Below are 16,437 nucleotides of genomic sequence, written 5' to 3' on the forward strand. Positions count from 1 at the left end.
CTGCTTCCTATAATTTTTATCTTTAGTTTTCAGAAGTTTAATTATGATGAGTCTTTTAGTACCTTTTCTCTCCTCTGCTTCTTGGACTTTGATGACACAAATGCTCTGGGGTTTTTTGTTTTGTTTTGTTTTTAATAGTCCCTTAGTTCCCTGAGGTTCTGTGTGGGGTTTGTTTGTTGTTGTTTTTTTCAAGTCTATTTTACTTCTGTTGGTCAGACTGGGTGATTATTGTTGTTCTCTCTTCCAGCTCATTAACTCTTTCTTCTGTACCCTATATTCTAATGCTGAGCCCATCTACTGAGATATTTTGTTTTAGTTACTATATTTTTCAGTTCTAAAATTTCCATTCAGCTCTTTGTATCTTCTGTTTCTTTCCTGAGCCTTTCTATTTTTTCATTTGTTTTAAGCATGTTTGTTAATTGCTCACTGAAGTGTTCTTATCATGTCTGCTTTAAAATCTGTCAGATAATTCTAACATCGTTGTTATCTATTTTTTTATAGTATTAATTTAATAATTCTACTGACACAATGTACATACAATCAATTTATGTTAAGGATGAGGACAGACCTAAGTGCTACCCTTGATTTTTACCCAGTCATTTAAAATTTATTAATGCTTTTTTATTGTCCAGTAAATGGTTTATCTTGGTAAACAGACTATATTCACATGAAAGGAATGCGTTTTCTGCTGTTGTTGGGTGGAGTATTCTACAAATGCCAATTAGAATAAGTTTGTTAATAGTGTTGAGTCTTTTGCATTCTTACTGATTTTCTGTCTACATGTTCCATCAATTATACAAAAAGAGAAATGTTGAAATGTTCAATGTGGACTTGTGTTTTTCTCTTCATTCTTACCAGCTTTTCCTCATGAATTTTAAAACTTGCTATTACAGGGATGCACTTTTAGGATGTTGACTCTCCTCGGTGAATTAACTCGACCACCTTTATTATTATGAAATGTCCCTCTTTATCTTGTCATCTATTGATTGTCTTTTATTCATTTGGTCTGAGATATGAAGCTCTAGGTCTCAGTTAAATCTTCTCATTTAGCAGGTTTTTTTATTTGTTTGTTTGCCTGTTTATTCCATTCTGACATGGGAAGGGGTGCTACACCTTGTTACTACCTCCACCAGCCTCCTCACTTAACTTCTGTTGACACTCAAGGGGAGACACCATGGGAAAGACTCTTGTGTCATTTCCGACACTGTGATGGGGGTGGCCTCATTACTGCTGAATGATGGTGGAAGTCCTGACTCTCCACTAGGCCTCTTCTGACCCTGTTCAGTGGGAAGGCATTGGAATGTCACTTACTGCCTGGTGGAATGTCAGGCTCCCCATGTGGTCTCCACTGGTGCTGCAGGGAAACCTCCTTGCAGGACAGTGGGGATGAAAGTCCTAGCTCTCCACTTGACCTTCTCTGACACCACCCCAGCACTTTCTTACAGTCTTGTGAGGGTAGGAATCTACTCAGCCTTTGCTGGCATGGGTGGGGTTGGGGAGTCTTTTTTTTTTTTTTTTGGTGTTGACTGGAGTAGAGTGATTAGTATCTAAAAGTTTTATGTCTTGTTGGGCTGCTCCTTTCCTGGTCCTTTGACTAGAGAAAACAGGCTCTTGTTGGGTCTTATTTTGTCTGCTCCATTGGCATTTCCAACTTATTGGATTCTTCAGTTCCAAGTCTGAGATATACGAGGCAAAGGAAAACCCAAAGAACTCAACATCATGTCTTTCCTTGGGTCTCAAAGTCCCTAGCTGATCTATCTTCTTATATTTGTTTTATATAGGATGTCCAGGGTTACTAGTTGCACTTACTGGGAGGAACAGGGAAAAGTAGGTCTACTCAATCTTCCCAGAAACAGTTTTCCTTGGCTGGCTTTAACCAGTTTCCTTTGGGGGAGGGGGAGGGGCCTGAACCATATTCCCATGTTACTGTTTACTGATGAAGGACCCACTCCAAGCAACCCAACTGTCTAGAGCCAAAGCATGGCCACTGGGCTAAACTTGAGTATTGACATTTCCTGGAACCTAAATAAAATATTAGCCCACATAGTCCAACAACACATTAAAAGAATATTCTTTGTTTAAGAAGGGTTTCTTCTAAGAGTACAAGAATGGTTTGATATTAACGAATACAATTATATGACTTTATTAATAGGTTAAAGGAGAAAAATCCATGTGATCATTCCATAAATGCAAAAATATGCAACTGACAGAAATAACCATTCTTTCTGAAAAAAATTCTTAACAAACTAGGATAAATTAATACTTTCTTTAAACAATTAAAAAATGAATATCTCCAATCAAGTCAGCATCACACTTAGTAGTGAAACATAAGACTCTTCCCCATTAAAATTAAGTCATCCATATCACCTTTATCATTTAACTTCGTTCAGGGAGTACTAGCCAATGAAACACGCATAATTAGGATAAAAGTGACGTTTTCTGGCAACTATACTCTTATTTCCATGATCTTCCACCATATTGTTTCTCTTTGGAGATGACATTAACTATAAGATTGCTTAGTTCATTCCCTAGCTTCAACCATTTTTCTGGCTTTCTTTCCCTCCCCTTGCTTCATCATCAACTTATAAGAGTTATGACCAAGGTCATCTCTTACAAGCTTTGTATTTCTAATGCTGTGAAAATATTCAGTGAGTATTTTCAGATTAACAATCCAAAATGTGATATTAGAAATTAATTTAATATGTGCATGTTGCATATACCCTGGAAGGTAAATCAGTAATTTTTGTCTTCCTAAGGTTTGTTTGGAACCTAATACTTTGTGATTACACAGTAAGTACCTGACTTGTCAATTTCTGTGATGAGATCAAAATAGCATATCAGAGAATACTCAATAGTTTTAAATTGGAATTTGGTAAAATCATAATTGTTTTTATACCTAAGACCTTTAGATATTCTAAAATATTCCTGAAATGTAATGAGACATACACAATCAAAACGAGGCAAGAGTAACCTGAAAAATTACATCGGTATTCAACTATGATTTCACTTCATAATTGTCACTCTCACTTCTAACTTGCCACACAACTGTCTAAAACATGGGAACAGAATATATGTTTGCCCTTTCACTCACTCCTATTATTTCTAAATTTAGCTGAAACTTATATGCAATAGGTTAACCAAAAGATGAATTTTCTATGTTAAAGTACTTCGATTAATTTGTCCTTCTCCACAGATTTGTAGGACAGCCCCATGCATACCTGACACTCTAATTTAGTTGTGATGATAAATAATAAGCTAAGTCCTGCAACTAATCTGAGATCTATTCACCAAAATCAAATATGTTTTTTAAAACAATTAACAAAATATCAAGTTTCAAGCTTACCTGTGTTCCAGAGTATTTATCCCTGATAACATCCATCTGCCTCTTAAATAATTCTAACACAGCTTTGTAGACCAGCTCATACTGTTCCTGAAGAGCATCACAATCCAGGACAAAGGGAAACAAAGAAAAGAACTTGGTGAACTACAGAAACAAAAAAACCTGGTGAACTCTGAACACCACTCAAATCCTAGGATAGCACACCTAAAAAGACCATCAATATTAGCTGAATTAAAATGCCTTCTGTTTGTGTAGCTCATTTCAGATTTCAAAGTACTTCTAGGTTGCTAGAAACAGCTAAATATTTTATCTACTTCTAGCTAATATACAAGGACCTTGAAGCATGTTTTTTTATGTTTTAACCCCACTTTCTTACTTATCTTTCCCTCTACCATCATCCTTCTAATTCTGTTTTCCTTGTTCACATTTAAATTTTTTTATTTCATACTGGATGCATTTTTCATAAGCCACCTTCACCTATTGTTGAAAAAAGGTAGATTGTGGTTGATGGGTGGTTAGATGGCTACAATATGTATTATTTAACTTGACCCTCACAATTGATCTATGAACAAGCTAGACTATTACCCCTGTTTATAAACAATTGGTCCAAGGTCATTCAGAAGTAATTTCCAGGATTTGGGTTAGAACCTGAACCTTCTGACTCTTAGTTTAGTGCACTTACAACAAGCTAATGAAAATGCTATTCTAGCGAAGACATTAAAGGAAAGTAGACCACTGAATAGAGTTTGGAAATTTGTGGTTACAAAAGGATTTCACCATGGAGAAATGAGACTTCTACAAATTATAAGGTTTGTAGGTTTTTACTACTCCATTTTTGCTTCTGAACCTACTCAAGCACTTGATTTTGGGTCTACTTTTCATCTGAAAGGGCCTATTCAGGGTTTTCCCCCATACTTTACATAGTCTTATACAAACAAAGCACAACTTTTTCTAAAGATAATTTTAACAGGAGAACAGTGTACAGTCTATGTCACCCAGTGCAGCCATTGGTACACTCTTTAATTTTTTTAAAAACAGAGAAGAGTCACACAGGAAGCACTCATCTGGTTACTGTGCTATTTCCTGATTAGAGCAGTGTCAGAAAAAGCAGCTATAACTGGTAAGACATTTGTTCAGCCAGTCGTTGATAATGCCAAAATGCGAAAGCTAACTTAAAATTGTTTCAGCTGTCTTCCAACTCTTAAAAATAGGCCTGAAATTGACTTTCTTCTGAAATAAGGTATGGTTTTATTTATTGATTCAGTGTTACTATTTAATATTATACAAGCAGGTTGCACGCTTTCTGGAGTCTTTATACACTTACATGGAACAGCTTTCTTTTAAGCCTGACCCCACTAAATCAGCTAATGCTTTCATTTCACATAAACTTTCCCCCTCACAGGTTGAATATAGAAAACACCTACAGTCAACATATGAAAAAAATTATTTTTTCCACTGGCTATTAGTGGAAAACCTGTGTGGGCCAGACAGAAGGTTTATATTATAATACCACTTCATTTTTTCCCCTCAATTCACAACTTCCAGATGAAAATATTTGAACTGCCACTATTGATTATTTTAAACATGGTAGGGTCTTGCTATTCAAGCAGTAAAAAGTAGTTCTAACAAATTACGCCGAAGTGTCTGTTACCAAATATCAATAAGTATTTGATGAATGAATGAATTGGTGAGTACCAAACTGTATCTTGAAGATAGAGACCATTTAGAAATATGGGTAAAATTTTTGGTAAGGAAATATGCATGAAATTAATGTAGAAAGTGGGAGATTTGGGCTGGAAATGTTTCACATAAGAGGGACAGCTTGAACTGGGGAGGAGAGAAGAAAACAGGGGAAGAACATTATAATGGAGTGAACAAATGTGAGCAATCTGGGATGGGTGAAAATATTGTGATACATATTATGTTTTTTTTTTAAAGTTTGCATTCAATAAGGACTAGGAGAGGCTATAGAAAAAATAGTAACAGTGGCAACCTCTAGGTGATAGGATTATGGTTGATTTTACTTTCATTTTTCGTAATTTCCTCAAATGAGCATATAGGCTGCATGCTCATGGTTCTGGTACCACCTCCTGAAGTAGACGATAGCTCTGATTTTTCTATGGTTTCAGAAATGAATTACTACTACACAATTACAAGGTAACCTGACCAGCTATTTCTTTCTCATAAGTCCAATAGCTTGTTGAATTTTTTTCAACATCCTTTGTGAGAAATATTATATTGGTTTCCTTTCATATTTTCTGGACAGTAAAATATAAGGAATGAGAGGAATTTGACCAAGGGCAAGGGATACAGGAAAAATATTGGTATATTCTGCATTAGAGGAAATGGGAATGGTTGAACACAATAGTAAATTGGTGTGAGAGGTAAGCAGTCAACTGGTTTTGGATGTCTTACTATTAAACAGAGAAGTGGAGCAAGGCTCAGACACATGTTACAATCCATTCACCATGGTCCATACCTGAGTTTGAACTAATGAAGGCCTCTGTGTTCGCATTTCCTGTATCAAATGAAAAACACTGAAGTTCTCAGGAATTATCTATCAAAAGAAGAAAAAAATCTTACTCCTTTATTCCTATCTTTGTTAATAAATTATGGTCACTTTCTCATAGTCTTGTTACTTCCATGATATCTGCTGTCCTAACATGGGATAATATTAGAAAATGACATATTTTAAAAACTAATAACAATTTTCATCACTGTGCCATGATTTACAGCCTGGTTTTAGAGAAGATGGAAGAAACCCTTCAGGATGATTTCACATAGGGCTGTCAAATGTCTGAAGTTAAGGATATAATGAGGGAGAATGCTTAGTACATGAGCAGGTATGAGAGTTTTACACAATAAAAGAAGTTGGCAGGCAGGCCTAAAGTCTGTATCTTCAACTTCCTACTTCTTATGAGGCTTTTACAAAACGCTGTATAAATTAGAACACAAAGTTTGATTGTGGTAAATTGAGTCCATCTACTAAAGCAGTTTGGATAAAGGGGTGACTGTGTGACTTAGGACAGTGGTCCTTAGACCATACCAGCCATCAGAAGCAGTTGCAGAGTTTGCTGGCCCCACCCCCAGAAGCTTCTGCCTCAATCCATCTCAGGTGGAGCCCACATTTTTGCATTTCTTACAAGCTGTCATGTGATGATTATGCTGTTCATCTGGGGACCACACTTTGAGAACTACCAACTTAAGAACTAATTCAATCATCTGACAAAGCAGGGCTAGAAACTTTACATATTCTAGAAAAGATGCATTGCGGAGATAGATGTTTAACCAGACCATTCCTAAGTCTCAGATTAGCAGGGTAACCGAAGGGGAAGTGCCTGCCAAGAGAGACTCACCCCATCTTTTAGCAACATCCACGTGTAATCAATAGCGCAGATAACACCCGTTCTTCCACAGCCGGCACTGAAATGAAAGATCACAGTAGTAGCATGTATAGTTACAAAGATTGGACCACAGCTGGAAAATTTCACGAGCAGATTTGAGGAAGAAGAAACCTAGAGGGACTGGAACTTTCTAAACCCTACCATTTCTCAGAGCGTATTTGCAAATTGACACTCAGGACAGGTCCTAGGCAACTTCTCACAGCCAGGTCTCTAGAGCTGTACCGTTCACAAGTAACGTATCAGAACAATATTACAATAATTTAGTGATCAGATAGAATTTGTTATAATTTGTTTCTGTGATTGATCTTTTTCTGTCAACCCCTCTCATTTCTAAGCTTCATTCTTTTCTGATCACCTGGAGAAAGTGGGGTGAGGCTCAGGAGCCTACATCCTGTGTGCTCATGCCACCTTAATTCCCAACAAAGTCAGTCTTCCTTCAGTTAAAGCAGGAATCCTGGCCAGACCGTGACATTTGGGTTGTTCTGGGTAGAAGGTTCACACGCCAGCATCATACCTGCAGTGAATGCATATGGGAACACTGTCATCCTCTTGGTAACAACGCACATCCCAGATGAGCTCAAGAATAGGGTCTATAGATGAAGGCACATCGTGGTCTGGCCAATTCTTATAATGAAACTGATAGAGAGTTCGAGTTTCCTATTAAAAAAAAACCAAACAGCCAGAATAAAAGGAGAGTTCAAGGTCAGGACTCCATCCACCTCATTTTACCACAGGATTATTCGACGAAGTAGCATCTACATCCTTTTTGCAATTTATGCTGCTCTCTTCTGCATAGACCACTGGTTACCACATGCCTTCTAAGAACAATTAAAGGTGATTTCAGGTCACTTATTATTGGCCTTTCCCTATCTGCCCCACTCACAGGAGGAGGTAGATCTGAAGACAGTCCAAACCAAGGCTTCCCAACTGGGAAACTTTAAATGGGTCACAGGCATGCTGATCTATTAAATCCTTTTGCCGTAGAGAGACTGGGCAGCCTGAACTCTCTAGGTGGTTCCCAGCCTCTATTCACTGTACAGCCTCTATGAGTATTATCATTTTATATGTGTGCCAAGGTGTGAAATAGACTGGGGAGCACAAATTACACCAAAGGTCTCTTCTGAATATGAAGATTTTTCTAGAACATCAAAAGCCCCTCCATTCTCCATTGTCATATGCCCAGACTGTATCACATACATATATTATTAATATTTATCTGCCTGATCGCTGTAGGCTTTTGAATGTACTGCTCCTGTGCTATACTTACACTGTTGAACTTGACTTTTAGAGTCCTGATTATATAATCCGATTTTCTATTTTCAGCTTCCTAAAAATTAAATTAAAATATGAGTTATTTCAAAGACTAAGGATTCAAAGGCTACTCTCTATAAGTAGGTCCTGGTGCATTTGCTCAGCCATAATGGAAACAGGCGTCATACTTACACAGGATATGGAAAAAGGGCCCAGTTGTAGTTGCATTTCTCCCGGCTCAGCCCAGTAGTGCTCACACTTTTTCTGTTGCACAAAGCAGAATATAGTGATTTCCCTCCATAAAGTCTAGTCTCCCCTGGATTAGAAAACCCACGTCCTCATTCAGAAGCAAATTCAGCTCTATGCCCTTCACCTTGGGGTAGGCACTTCTAATCCCCTTGAGCTTCAACCCTATACGTCATGGTCGGGGATCTCCAAGGATGGGAAAGCAGCCATGAAAGGATATATAAATTACAGACTTCTCAGAAGCCTGAAAAAGCAGAAACAGGGATCTGACACTTTCAGTATTTCAAAAAGAGTAACAGAAATCATATGTCTACTAAGAGCTGCACGGGCTCACTGAAACACCAAGTTCCCTTGATTCTACCTCGAATTGTGTCAACTCAATAGAAATATAATATGAACAACATGTGTAACTTTAAATTTTCTAATAGCTGCATTCAAAAATGAAAAAAGGTGAAATTAATTTTAATACTATGTCTTACTTAGCCAACATATAAAAAAAGTTTTCAACATGTGATTAGTATAACACAGTCATTAGATATTTGACAGTTTAAAGTAAGTCTTCAAATTCCAGTGTGTTTTTAATACTTATAGCACATCTCATTTAATATGCTAAATTTTCATTGGAAATAGTTTAATTCCATTTAGATTTCATACAATGTATAGTTGAAAAAGATTTATATACCCAAGTTGGTCCAAACATACTTAAAGTTTTCTAATAAATTAAATATCAGTTTTTAAATTTAAATTCATAAAATAAAATAAAATAAAACAAAATAATTGAGTTCCTCGGTCACACTAGCCATATTTTAAGTGCTCAATAGTCACATTGGTTAGTGGATGCCATGTTGGAAGCACAGGGTTAGAAGCTCTGACTGACAGTTAAAGATGCGTGACTAATAAAAATGGGTAGATGAATTGTTACTTTAAAAAGCAGACCTTATTTTTACTTTAAAACATAGACTCTACCAGGAAAATGGACAAAAGGGGTTCTTAGGGGTAAAAACAGAAAAAAAAGCTGTGAGAGTCATTGGGTGTTGCTACACTGAAAAATAGCAAGATGAGTCTGATTTTTAACTAGTGACCACTTAAGAAAAGTTTGCTACCAATTTTCCCCCTTCTTTTTCTTCTCTCCTTTACCTTTAGATATACTAGAAAGAACTCACCTTCCCCATTTCAAACTCCATGCATGCCATAACGATGATCTGGGTAGATGAAATAGACACTTAAACATTGATATAGTCAATAAGGGCAGTTAATACATGGGTCCCAGGGTCAGAAAGTATGAATTATTCTTTTCTGTTTTGTTTTTTAACTAAAAAAGAAATCTTGAGAAATTATAAACTGTTGCTCCTACCCTTCCTTCTTTCTGTCCTCACTTCCCTCTTCTCTATTTAAATGAGTTAAATTCTTATTAACAAATTAGCTTGTCAAGATGAGAACTTTCATTTCCTTCAAAAAGAGTGACATCGTGATTTTGACTAAGGAGTGCCCCAAATTCTAGTGACTGACCAAAAAATGCACTAATTTAAATACACAGTAAACCTCAGCCACATGTTCTGGCTTCCTACCCATTCTATCGCTAGAAACAAGAGAATAGAGTAATTAAACTAACTGCTCTTACCAGGACACTGTATTCCCAAATCATCCTCCAAAAGTCCAGGACAGTGGTAGGCAAAGGGCCCTGCGTGGCGATGTAGGCCTTGGGTCCATAGACTCCCTGAAGGGGGACAGAAATGACACGGGGTTACTACAGATAATATCCATTTCTTCTCGCCTAGTGTATTTCCCTCTTTTATTTAGACACCCAGAGAAATATGGTCTAACATCCCACCCCCTGCTTAGGTACCTGGAGCAGATGGAATATGGAGCTTACCTTAATGAAGTTGGCATTGATGTAACTGGAATCCTCATCGGAGGTTATCAGGGAGAGCTCTACTCGGCTATGATCATCTATATTACAAAAGAAAGATATGGTATAATTAAGGGGGCTTAGTCAGAGGGTTTACTGTAAGTCAGGGGCTGACCCTCTGAATAGTGGGTGCTTGTAACTGTTTGAAGAGTGAGTGAGTGAATGAGTGTATTTTTGTAGTCATAAATAGTACCAACTAATTTACCAAAGCCATGTTCCAGAACTAAGAACAGCGAGCAATGGGCAAAAAGAGATAGGAATAATTGAATTTGGGAGAAGGTGCAAGTTTATAAGGAGAAATGAAACTTACAGGGCAAGATATCCTTATATCTGTTTTTCTTGATATTCTTGGGGTTCTCTGCTACAGTGGTGGGATAGGTTTTGTCTGCCTTGTACTTGGTGGATTGTCTTTTCAGCTTCTGTAATAAAATCCCAACAATTAAATCTTTCTGGAAAAAAAAAAAGAGGTAAGAAGCTATCTCCAGAGAGTTTTCTTTCTCCACTACCCATACTTTCCACATCAGCCCTTTCAGCATCCTCCAAGGCTGACTCCATTCAGGACAGAGCCCCAGAATACAAGGACAGTGGAGATCAGCGACATTTGGAGAAGTGAAATGATCACACTGAATGCAGCTGAGCCACAAATAGCTAACACTTAAAGGTGAAACTGGTGAATATTAAAAAAACCAACATCTTCTGAAAACAAACTTTATGTTCCACCCAAAGGATCAGATACTAAAAGTTTCATTTACTTTCTTTACAGCTACTGCGGGGCTATTTTAAGTAGAAATGGAGCTTACACTGAACAAAATCCCTCCATATCTAGCCAAATTTCAAAGATTCAGTCCCAAAAGCAGTCTTTTTTTTTTTTAACATGACCTAAACTTCAAACCCCAACCAAACAACAATCTTTAAATAGCATCAGATTCTGTTGGAAGGATATGATCTGGACCAGCCAGGGGTTAGCACATTATGGTTGAACAAGATTTCTCAACATAGTGAAGTAACTCCTTTAAATTATTCCCATTTGCCAACATTATGCTACAGACCAAAATTTCAGGCCGCAGGAAACGATAATTCCTCTTTAGCTCCTTCTTATAAATCAACCTTGTTGCAAATTTTGTTTAATTTTTTATCATTTCAAAGAAGCCACATTTCATAGATCCAACCTTTGCGAACCCTTACTCAATTTGAGAAAGATTAAGGGAAAAACATCTGCGATGGCCAATAAATATTGGTTAAATTTAACTACAGAAAATACGTTTTTCTTATTTGCCCACTGTTTAATAGTGAATTGGTCACACAGAGACCATTAATTCCTTTGGGTCAGATCATTCTGCACCTGCTCAGTTTTCATTCTCTTTAACTTCCTTCTTGAAATTTCCTCCTCCTCTGGCCCTTATTAGTCTACATTATCTTGTTTCTCCTCTTTCTTCTCTGACTTCTGTTTCCCACTTCTCACTCTTTCTTACTGATTCTGTTTCTATCTTCTACTTGTGAATTATGCAAAGTTCCCAAGTTAAGTCCTCAACTCTCTGCTCTTCTCTCATTATATCCAGTTGATCAGAGACATCATACACTCTCCCAGAAGGCATACAAGAAGTTGATTTATTTATTTAACTGATTAAAATGGAATTATAATAGCAACCCCCATTGGATAAGTCTCAAATGTCTATATAGAGATTCAACTACTAAATTCCTGTCCTCACTTCCTACCCATGTCCTAGACATTTCCACTTGGGTATCTTATTACAGCCTCAAACTCAGCACATTCAAAACTAAAATCATCATTGTTCCCACTGTTAATGCCAACGGCACTATCTTAACGCCAGGTAACCATACTCTAGAAAGTGAGTCACTTTTTTTCCCCCCCTTCCCACAATCCCACCTCTCATTCAGTCAGCAAGTTCCACTGACTCTTTTCATGCAATATCTCGCATCAATATTCCTTCCAATGCCCACCATTGATACTTTAATTCAGGCCCTTTCCCTTAAAGCTTGAACTGTTACAACTGTTTCTTAATTCATCTGCACACTTTTCTGTCTTTCCCCATTGCAAACCATTACGCATAATTATGCCAAATTAGTCTTACTAAAATATTGCTTTCCATATCTCTATCCTGCTCAAAACAACTTCAGTGAATCCCCTTTGCTACTAGAAAAAAGTCTACACTCTTTAGCCAGGTATTTAAGATTCTCCCCATTGGACCCTAAGCTAATTTTTCCATATTCCCCACTGTCCTGACTATTACAAGGCTTCTAAAGATTGACTTGCAGCTTCTTTCAATACTGTACAAATTGATGTCACTGACAATTCGATGTAACGTCACTTCTTTAAAACTATGGTACTTCTTTCTCCTAAATGTATACCTGGTATTGCTTTTGAATTTTTCAACCATGATTATGGTCTATTTTGTTCCACAGGGTAAATTAAGAGAAATAAGGAAACAGAGAAAGAACTTTTCTCAAGCGATTGGCAACAAGCAAAAATAAAAAGGAAGGGAATTGTTCATTATTGTTCCTTAGTTGCTTATATTTCACATAGAGTTTCAACCTGATTATTTAGGAAATGTATCTATCTGTAGTTTACTTATAACTAAACCATTGGGAAAAAAAATGGGTGAGGAAGGGAAAGCCTAAAATAAAGGTATGATGAGAGAGAGATATATATAAAAACGGTATTATAGAATAGAAATTTGTTTCAACAAATCATCCCAATCCATCTTTAGATTTCAAAATTAGTTCAGGGTTACCTGATAACAGCATCTGCAAGAAGAAGAAAAAAGTTGGGGTCACGAGGTATTTGTTAGCTGCGAGTTCACAACACAAAGAATGATCAAACATCTAGAATCTAATTAAATTGATACTTTTCAAATAACACATAGATTAAATTACTACAACAAGTCAGTGTATAGGAATGTAAGCTTTTTCCAACGAAGGATGACAAATGGAACAGACAGCTTTCACCTGTTTATTTGCTATACCACAAATGCCAGCATGTATTGTTCTAAGGACTGTTTTTTTCTGTTTCTAGATTTAGGTCAGACAGGGGTGACTAACTAAAAAGCAAGCATACAGTTGGTTCTTAAGTCTTAGTTTCTTTCCATGGCTAAAATTCTTGTGGATTTTCAAAATTGAATTTAGGAGGAGAGATGATGAACTGATAACTATACTGCATATTTTTACACCAAGATGGATGCAAGTGGGCTAGTTTGAGAATGTAACTAAGGACATGGCACAGATATATGAGTGACTATAAAATATCCACACTCAAGTCATACTAATTTTTCAGCTCTCTTTGCTCATATGCACTTTCAGGATGATCATTTTCAGGTTGCCGTTGCTTCCAGGGCTGCTGAAAAGATGTCAAGTCCCAGAACAGCTCCTTCTACAAGTCTCCAGAGCTGAGCCTAGTGCATACTCCTTGTTACAGTTTTTATTTGTTTGTTTTGCTTTGCTGGCTTGTGGAGTGCTTTCCAGGGAGACTGCTAATAGGGTAAAGCCCTTTTTATAAGCCATGCCTCAATTAATTTGGTAAAATGTTACAGATAAAGATTATGTGTGTATGTGTGTAACCTACGCTTGTTAAGCTGCCTTGACTGCCGCCTTCAATAATGGGACAGGGCCGCTTTTTTTTCCCTACTCCCTTCATCTTCCTGGAGTCATCTGACTGGATGACAAAGGGAGACACTCTTTTAGCCAAAACATCGCATAGGAAATGCCTATAGAATCTGTTAAATTTGGAAAGTGTGAAAGACTTATTTTTCCAGATATCTTACCTTGAGGTCAGACCACTGTGAAGTCTTCCTTTTTTTTAGTTCCCCTTGTCCCCGCACAAAACCCCCAGGCTCCAACACCCCAATGGAGAACAAAACAGAGCAGAATTAGGACAGAAATACTGATAAGCCTCACCAGAAAAGGAGACACTCTGAGAGTAGGAAGGAAGAGGGTATACAAGAGAAAGGGTCATGGAGTAAGACGGGCCAGGAAAGAAAAGATAGGTCTAAGGGAGAAGGTATTTATTTATCTGCAAACCACAAAGTAAGGAATGTGAGTTCCCTACAGGAAGCACCAACAGGAGAAATCAGGGGAAAGTTGCTAAGAGAATAAATAAAGGAGGCGAGTATCCCCCCTGGACCCAGATAAGTTAGAATGTAGAGAAACCAGATTCTGTGTGTACTGGATAAGCAAACAGTAAACTCATTTAGTTTGTGGACTATACTACCCTTTTCCTTTAAGACTGGAAAACAGAGCTGAGGTCCTGGCCATAAAACTCTGCAAATCAGGACTGAGTCCTCTGCATGTTTTTCTCACTGAATAGTACATTAATTACCGGCAAATGAATTAAGGTCTCTCCCCAAAGAGATGAGAAAGAAAAGGAGAAGCACAATACCACAATGGCTCTGCCTCGGAAGACTGCATTATTGTATAGAAGACACAGCAGAAGGTGTATTTTGGAGTGGGACAAATGAAACTTGACCCTCCTGTGCTCAGCTGGAGACAGGAATAAAAGTTAGGCTGTCTCCAGGGTTTCCCCAGGTACCTTCCCACTGCAGGTCAATACTATCTATCCCAAGGCTCCAACGGGCTAGAGAAAGCATGGATGCTAAGAAATGACATTAGGAGCTTGGGCCTCTAAACCCAGTAAATAAGAGTACTACCATTAGGCATGGGGGAGACAGCGAGATCAAACTGGTCCTGCATGACCCAGCTTTATGCAAGGATGGATTTTAGAAATATAATGTAGAGTAAAAGAAGAAAGACATTAAAAAGAACAGCGTGATTTCATTTACATAAAGTCCAAAAACAGGTCAAATGAATGCCTATTGTTTAGCGATATATATATATATATATATATATATATATATATATATATATATATATATGTCTTGAAACCATGCAGAATAACAAAGAAAAACAATAATCTCAGGATAGTGTTTGCCTCTAGTCTGGCGGGGGTTGGGGAAAGTTGTGATCTAGAACGACACCCAAGGGATTTCTGGGGTGTGGACAAAGTTCTGTTTCTTGATCTGAGTGGTGCCTATATGGGTGCCTCCTTTATTACTAATTATTAAATTATATATGTGTGTTTGAAGTACTTTTCTGTGTCTGTGTTAGAGTCTGCGGTTCTTTTAAGTTTAAAAAGTTAAGACCAATGGATAAACAGGGAACAATATAGTGTGGAGGGGCATAGGGAACTAAGAGCACAGGCTCAAAAGGCAGACAGCTTTCCTTCAAATCTGAGTCCCACCAGATTTGAGGGACCGCATGACCTTAGCTAAGTTGTTTCACCTGTCTGTCCCTCGGTGTCCCTACATCAAACACTGTGCTAGTCACTGACGGTACCAAGATAAGCAGAACTATATCTAAGTCTTGCCTTTGTGGAGTTTCATTCTGATGGGAAAGCAGATGTTATTAATCAAATAATCACACAAATAAAGGTAAAACTGGAAATGTGATACATGCTGCGAACACAAATATCTTAATAAAGCTGGGGTGCGGGGCAAGAAATGTAAAAACACGGTGGTGTTCATGAGAACTTATAATAGGAGATTTGATCTATTCAGGGAAGTCAAGAGAGTTGAGGAAGTGACCCCCAAATTGATATCTGAAGTCACAAAGGGTTAACTAGGTAAAGAGGTGTATGAGGGAATATTCAAGGAAGAGGGAATAGCATGTGTGCAAAGGCCCTGTGACAGATAAAACATGACAAGGACAAGAAACTGAACCTGTGGTGAGAAGCTGGAGAAGCACTTGAGGGAGGGCTCGTCCACGCAGGGCTTTGTGAGCCACCATTAAGGATTCTCTGGGGAGTAAATGAGGTTCTGTTTGTGAAGCACTGTAGCACAGAGTCTGGCACACAAGTCCAGGGGTTAGCCATTGTGGAAAGTAGATGAACAGGAAATTTATATGAGAAAATGCAGAGTGAAAATATTCATGGAACTTTTCCAGGCTCAGAAATTAAAAAAATAAACTTAGCATAACAAAGTACTAATGTACACCAATTAAATTAGAAAAAAGAAAACACGTTTTATGAGTTTATCTGATTTTATCACAACAGAGGTTAAGTATAGAGGTTAAGAGGCTTTGGAATGAAACAGACCAGAGTTTCAAATCCTGGCTTTGCTATTTCATAGGTAAAATGAAAATAATACTTTCCTCTTGGAGGTATAGCAATTAAGATCATATATGGTAGGGCCGGCCGAGTGGCGCGATGGTTAAGAACTGGCTTGGGATGCCAGAGGGCCCCGGTTCGGATCCCACATATGAGGGCCAGTGACACTGCC

General features: G+C 37.7%; 1 protein-coding gene and 1 long non-coding RNA gene across 3 annotated transcripts in view; one reads left to right on the forward strand and one right to left on the reverse strand.

The window, feature by feature from the left end:
• LOC109391564 (uncharacterized) overlaps window positions 1-16,437 on the forward strand; it is a 68,513-nt gene that overhangs the window by 40,103 nt on the left and 11,973 nt on the right. The window lies entirely within an intron of this gene.
• The window catches only part of PTPN22 (protein tyrosine phosphatase non-receptor type 22), a 60,426-nt gene that overhangs the window by 39,008 nt on the left and 4,981 nt on the right, over window positions 1-16,437 (reverse strand). For both annotated transcript variants that reach the window (XM_019659175.1, XM_019659176.1), the window contains exons 2-11: window positions 10,461-10,569; window positions 10,115-10,191; window positions 9,863-9,958; window positions 9,405-9,443; window positions 8,188-8,259; window positions 8,012-8,071; window positions 7,259-7,401; window positions 6,697-6,763; window positions 5,820-5,897; window positions 3,344-3,430 (exon numbers count right to left, since the gene is read on the reverse strand). In XM_019659175.1, the coding sequence (XP_019514720.1) occupies window positions 3,344-3,430; window positions 5,820-5,897; window positions 6,697-6,763; window positions 7,259-7,401; window positions 8,012-8,071; window positions 8,188-8,259; window positions 9,405-9,443; window positions 9,863-9,958; window positions 10,115-10,191; window positions 10,461-10,569 (828 nt within the window). The remainder of the gene's footprint in view (window positions 1-3,343; window positions 3,431-5,819; window positions 5,898-6,696; window positions 6,764-7,258; window positions 7,402-8,011; window positions 8,072-8,187; window positions 8,260-9,404; window positions 9,444-9,862; window positions 9,959-10,114; window positions 10,192-10,460; window positions 10,570-16,437) is intronic.

Source organism: Hipposideros armiger, unplaced genomic scaffold (assembly GCF_001890085.2).
Source record: "Hipposideros armiger isolate ML-2016 unplaced genomic scaffold, ASM189008v1 scaffold_297, whole genome shotgun sequence".
Lineage (NCBI taxonomy): Eukaryota > Metazoa > Chordata > Mammalia > Chiroptera > Hipposideridae > Hipposideros > Hipposideros armiger.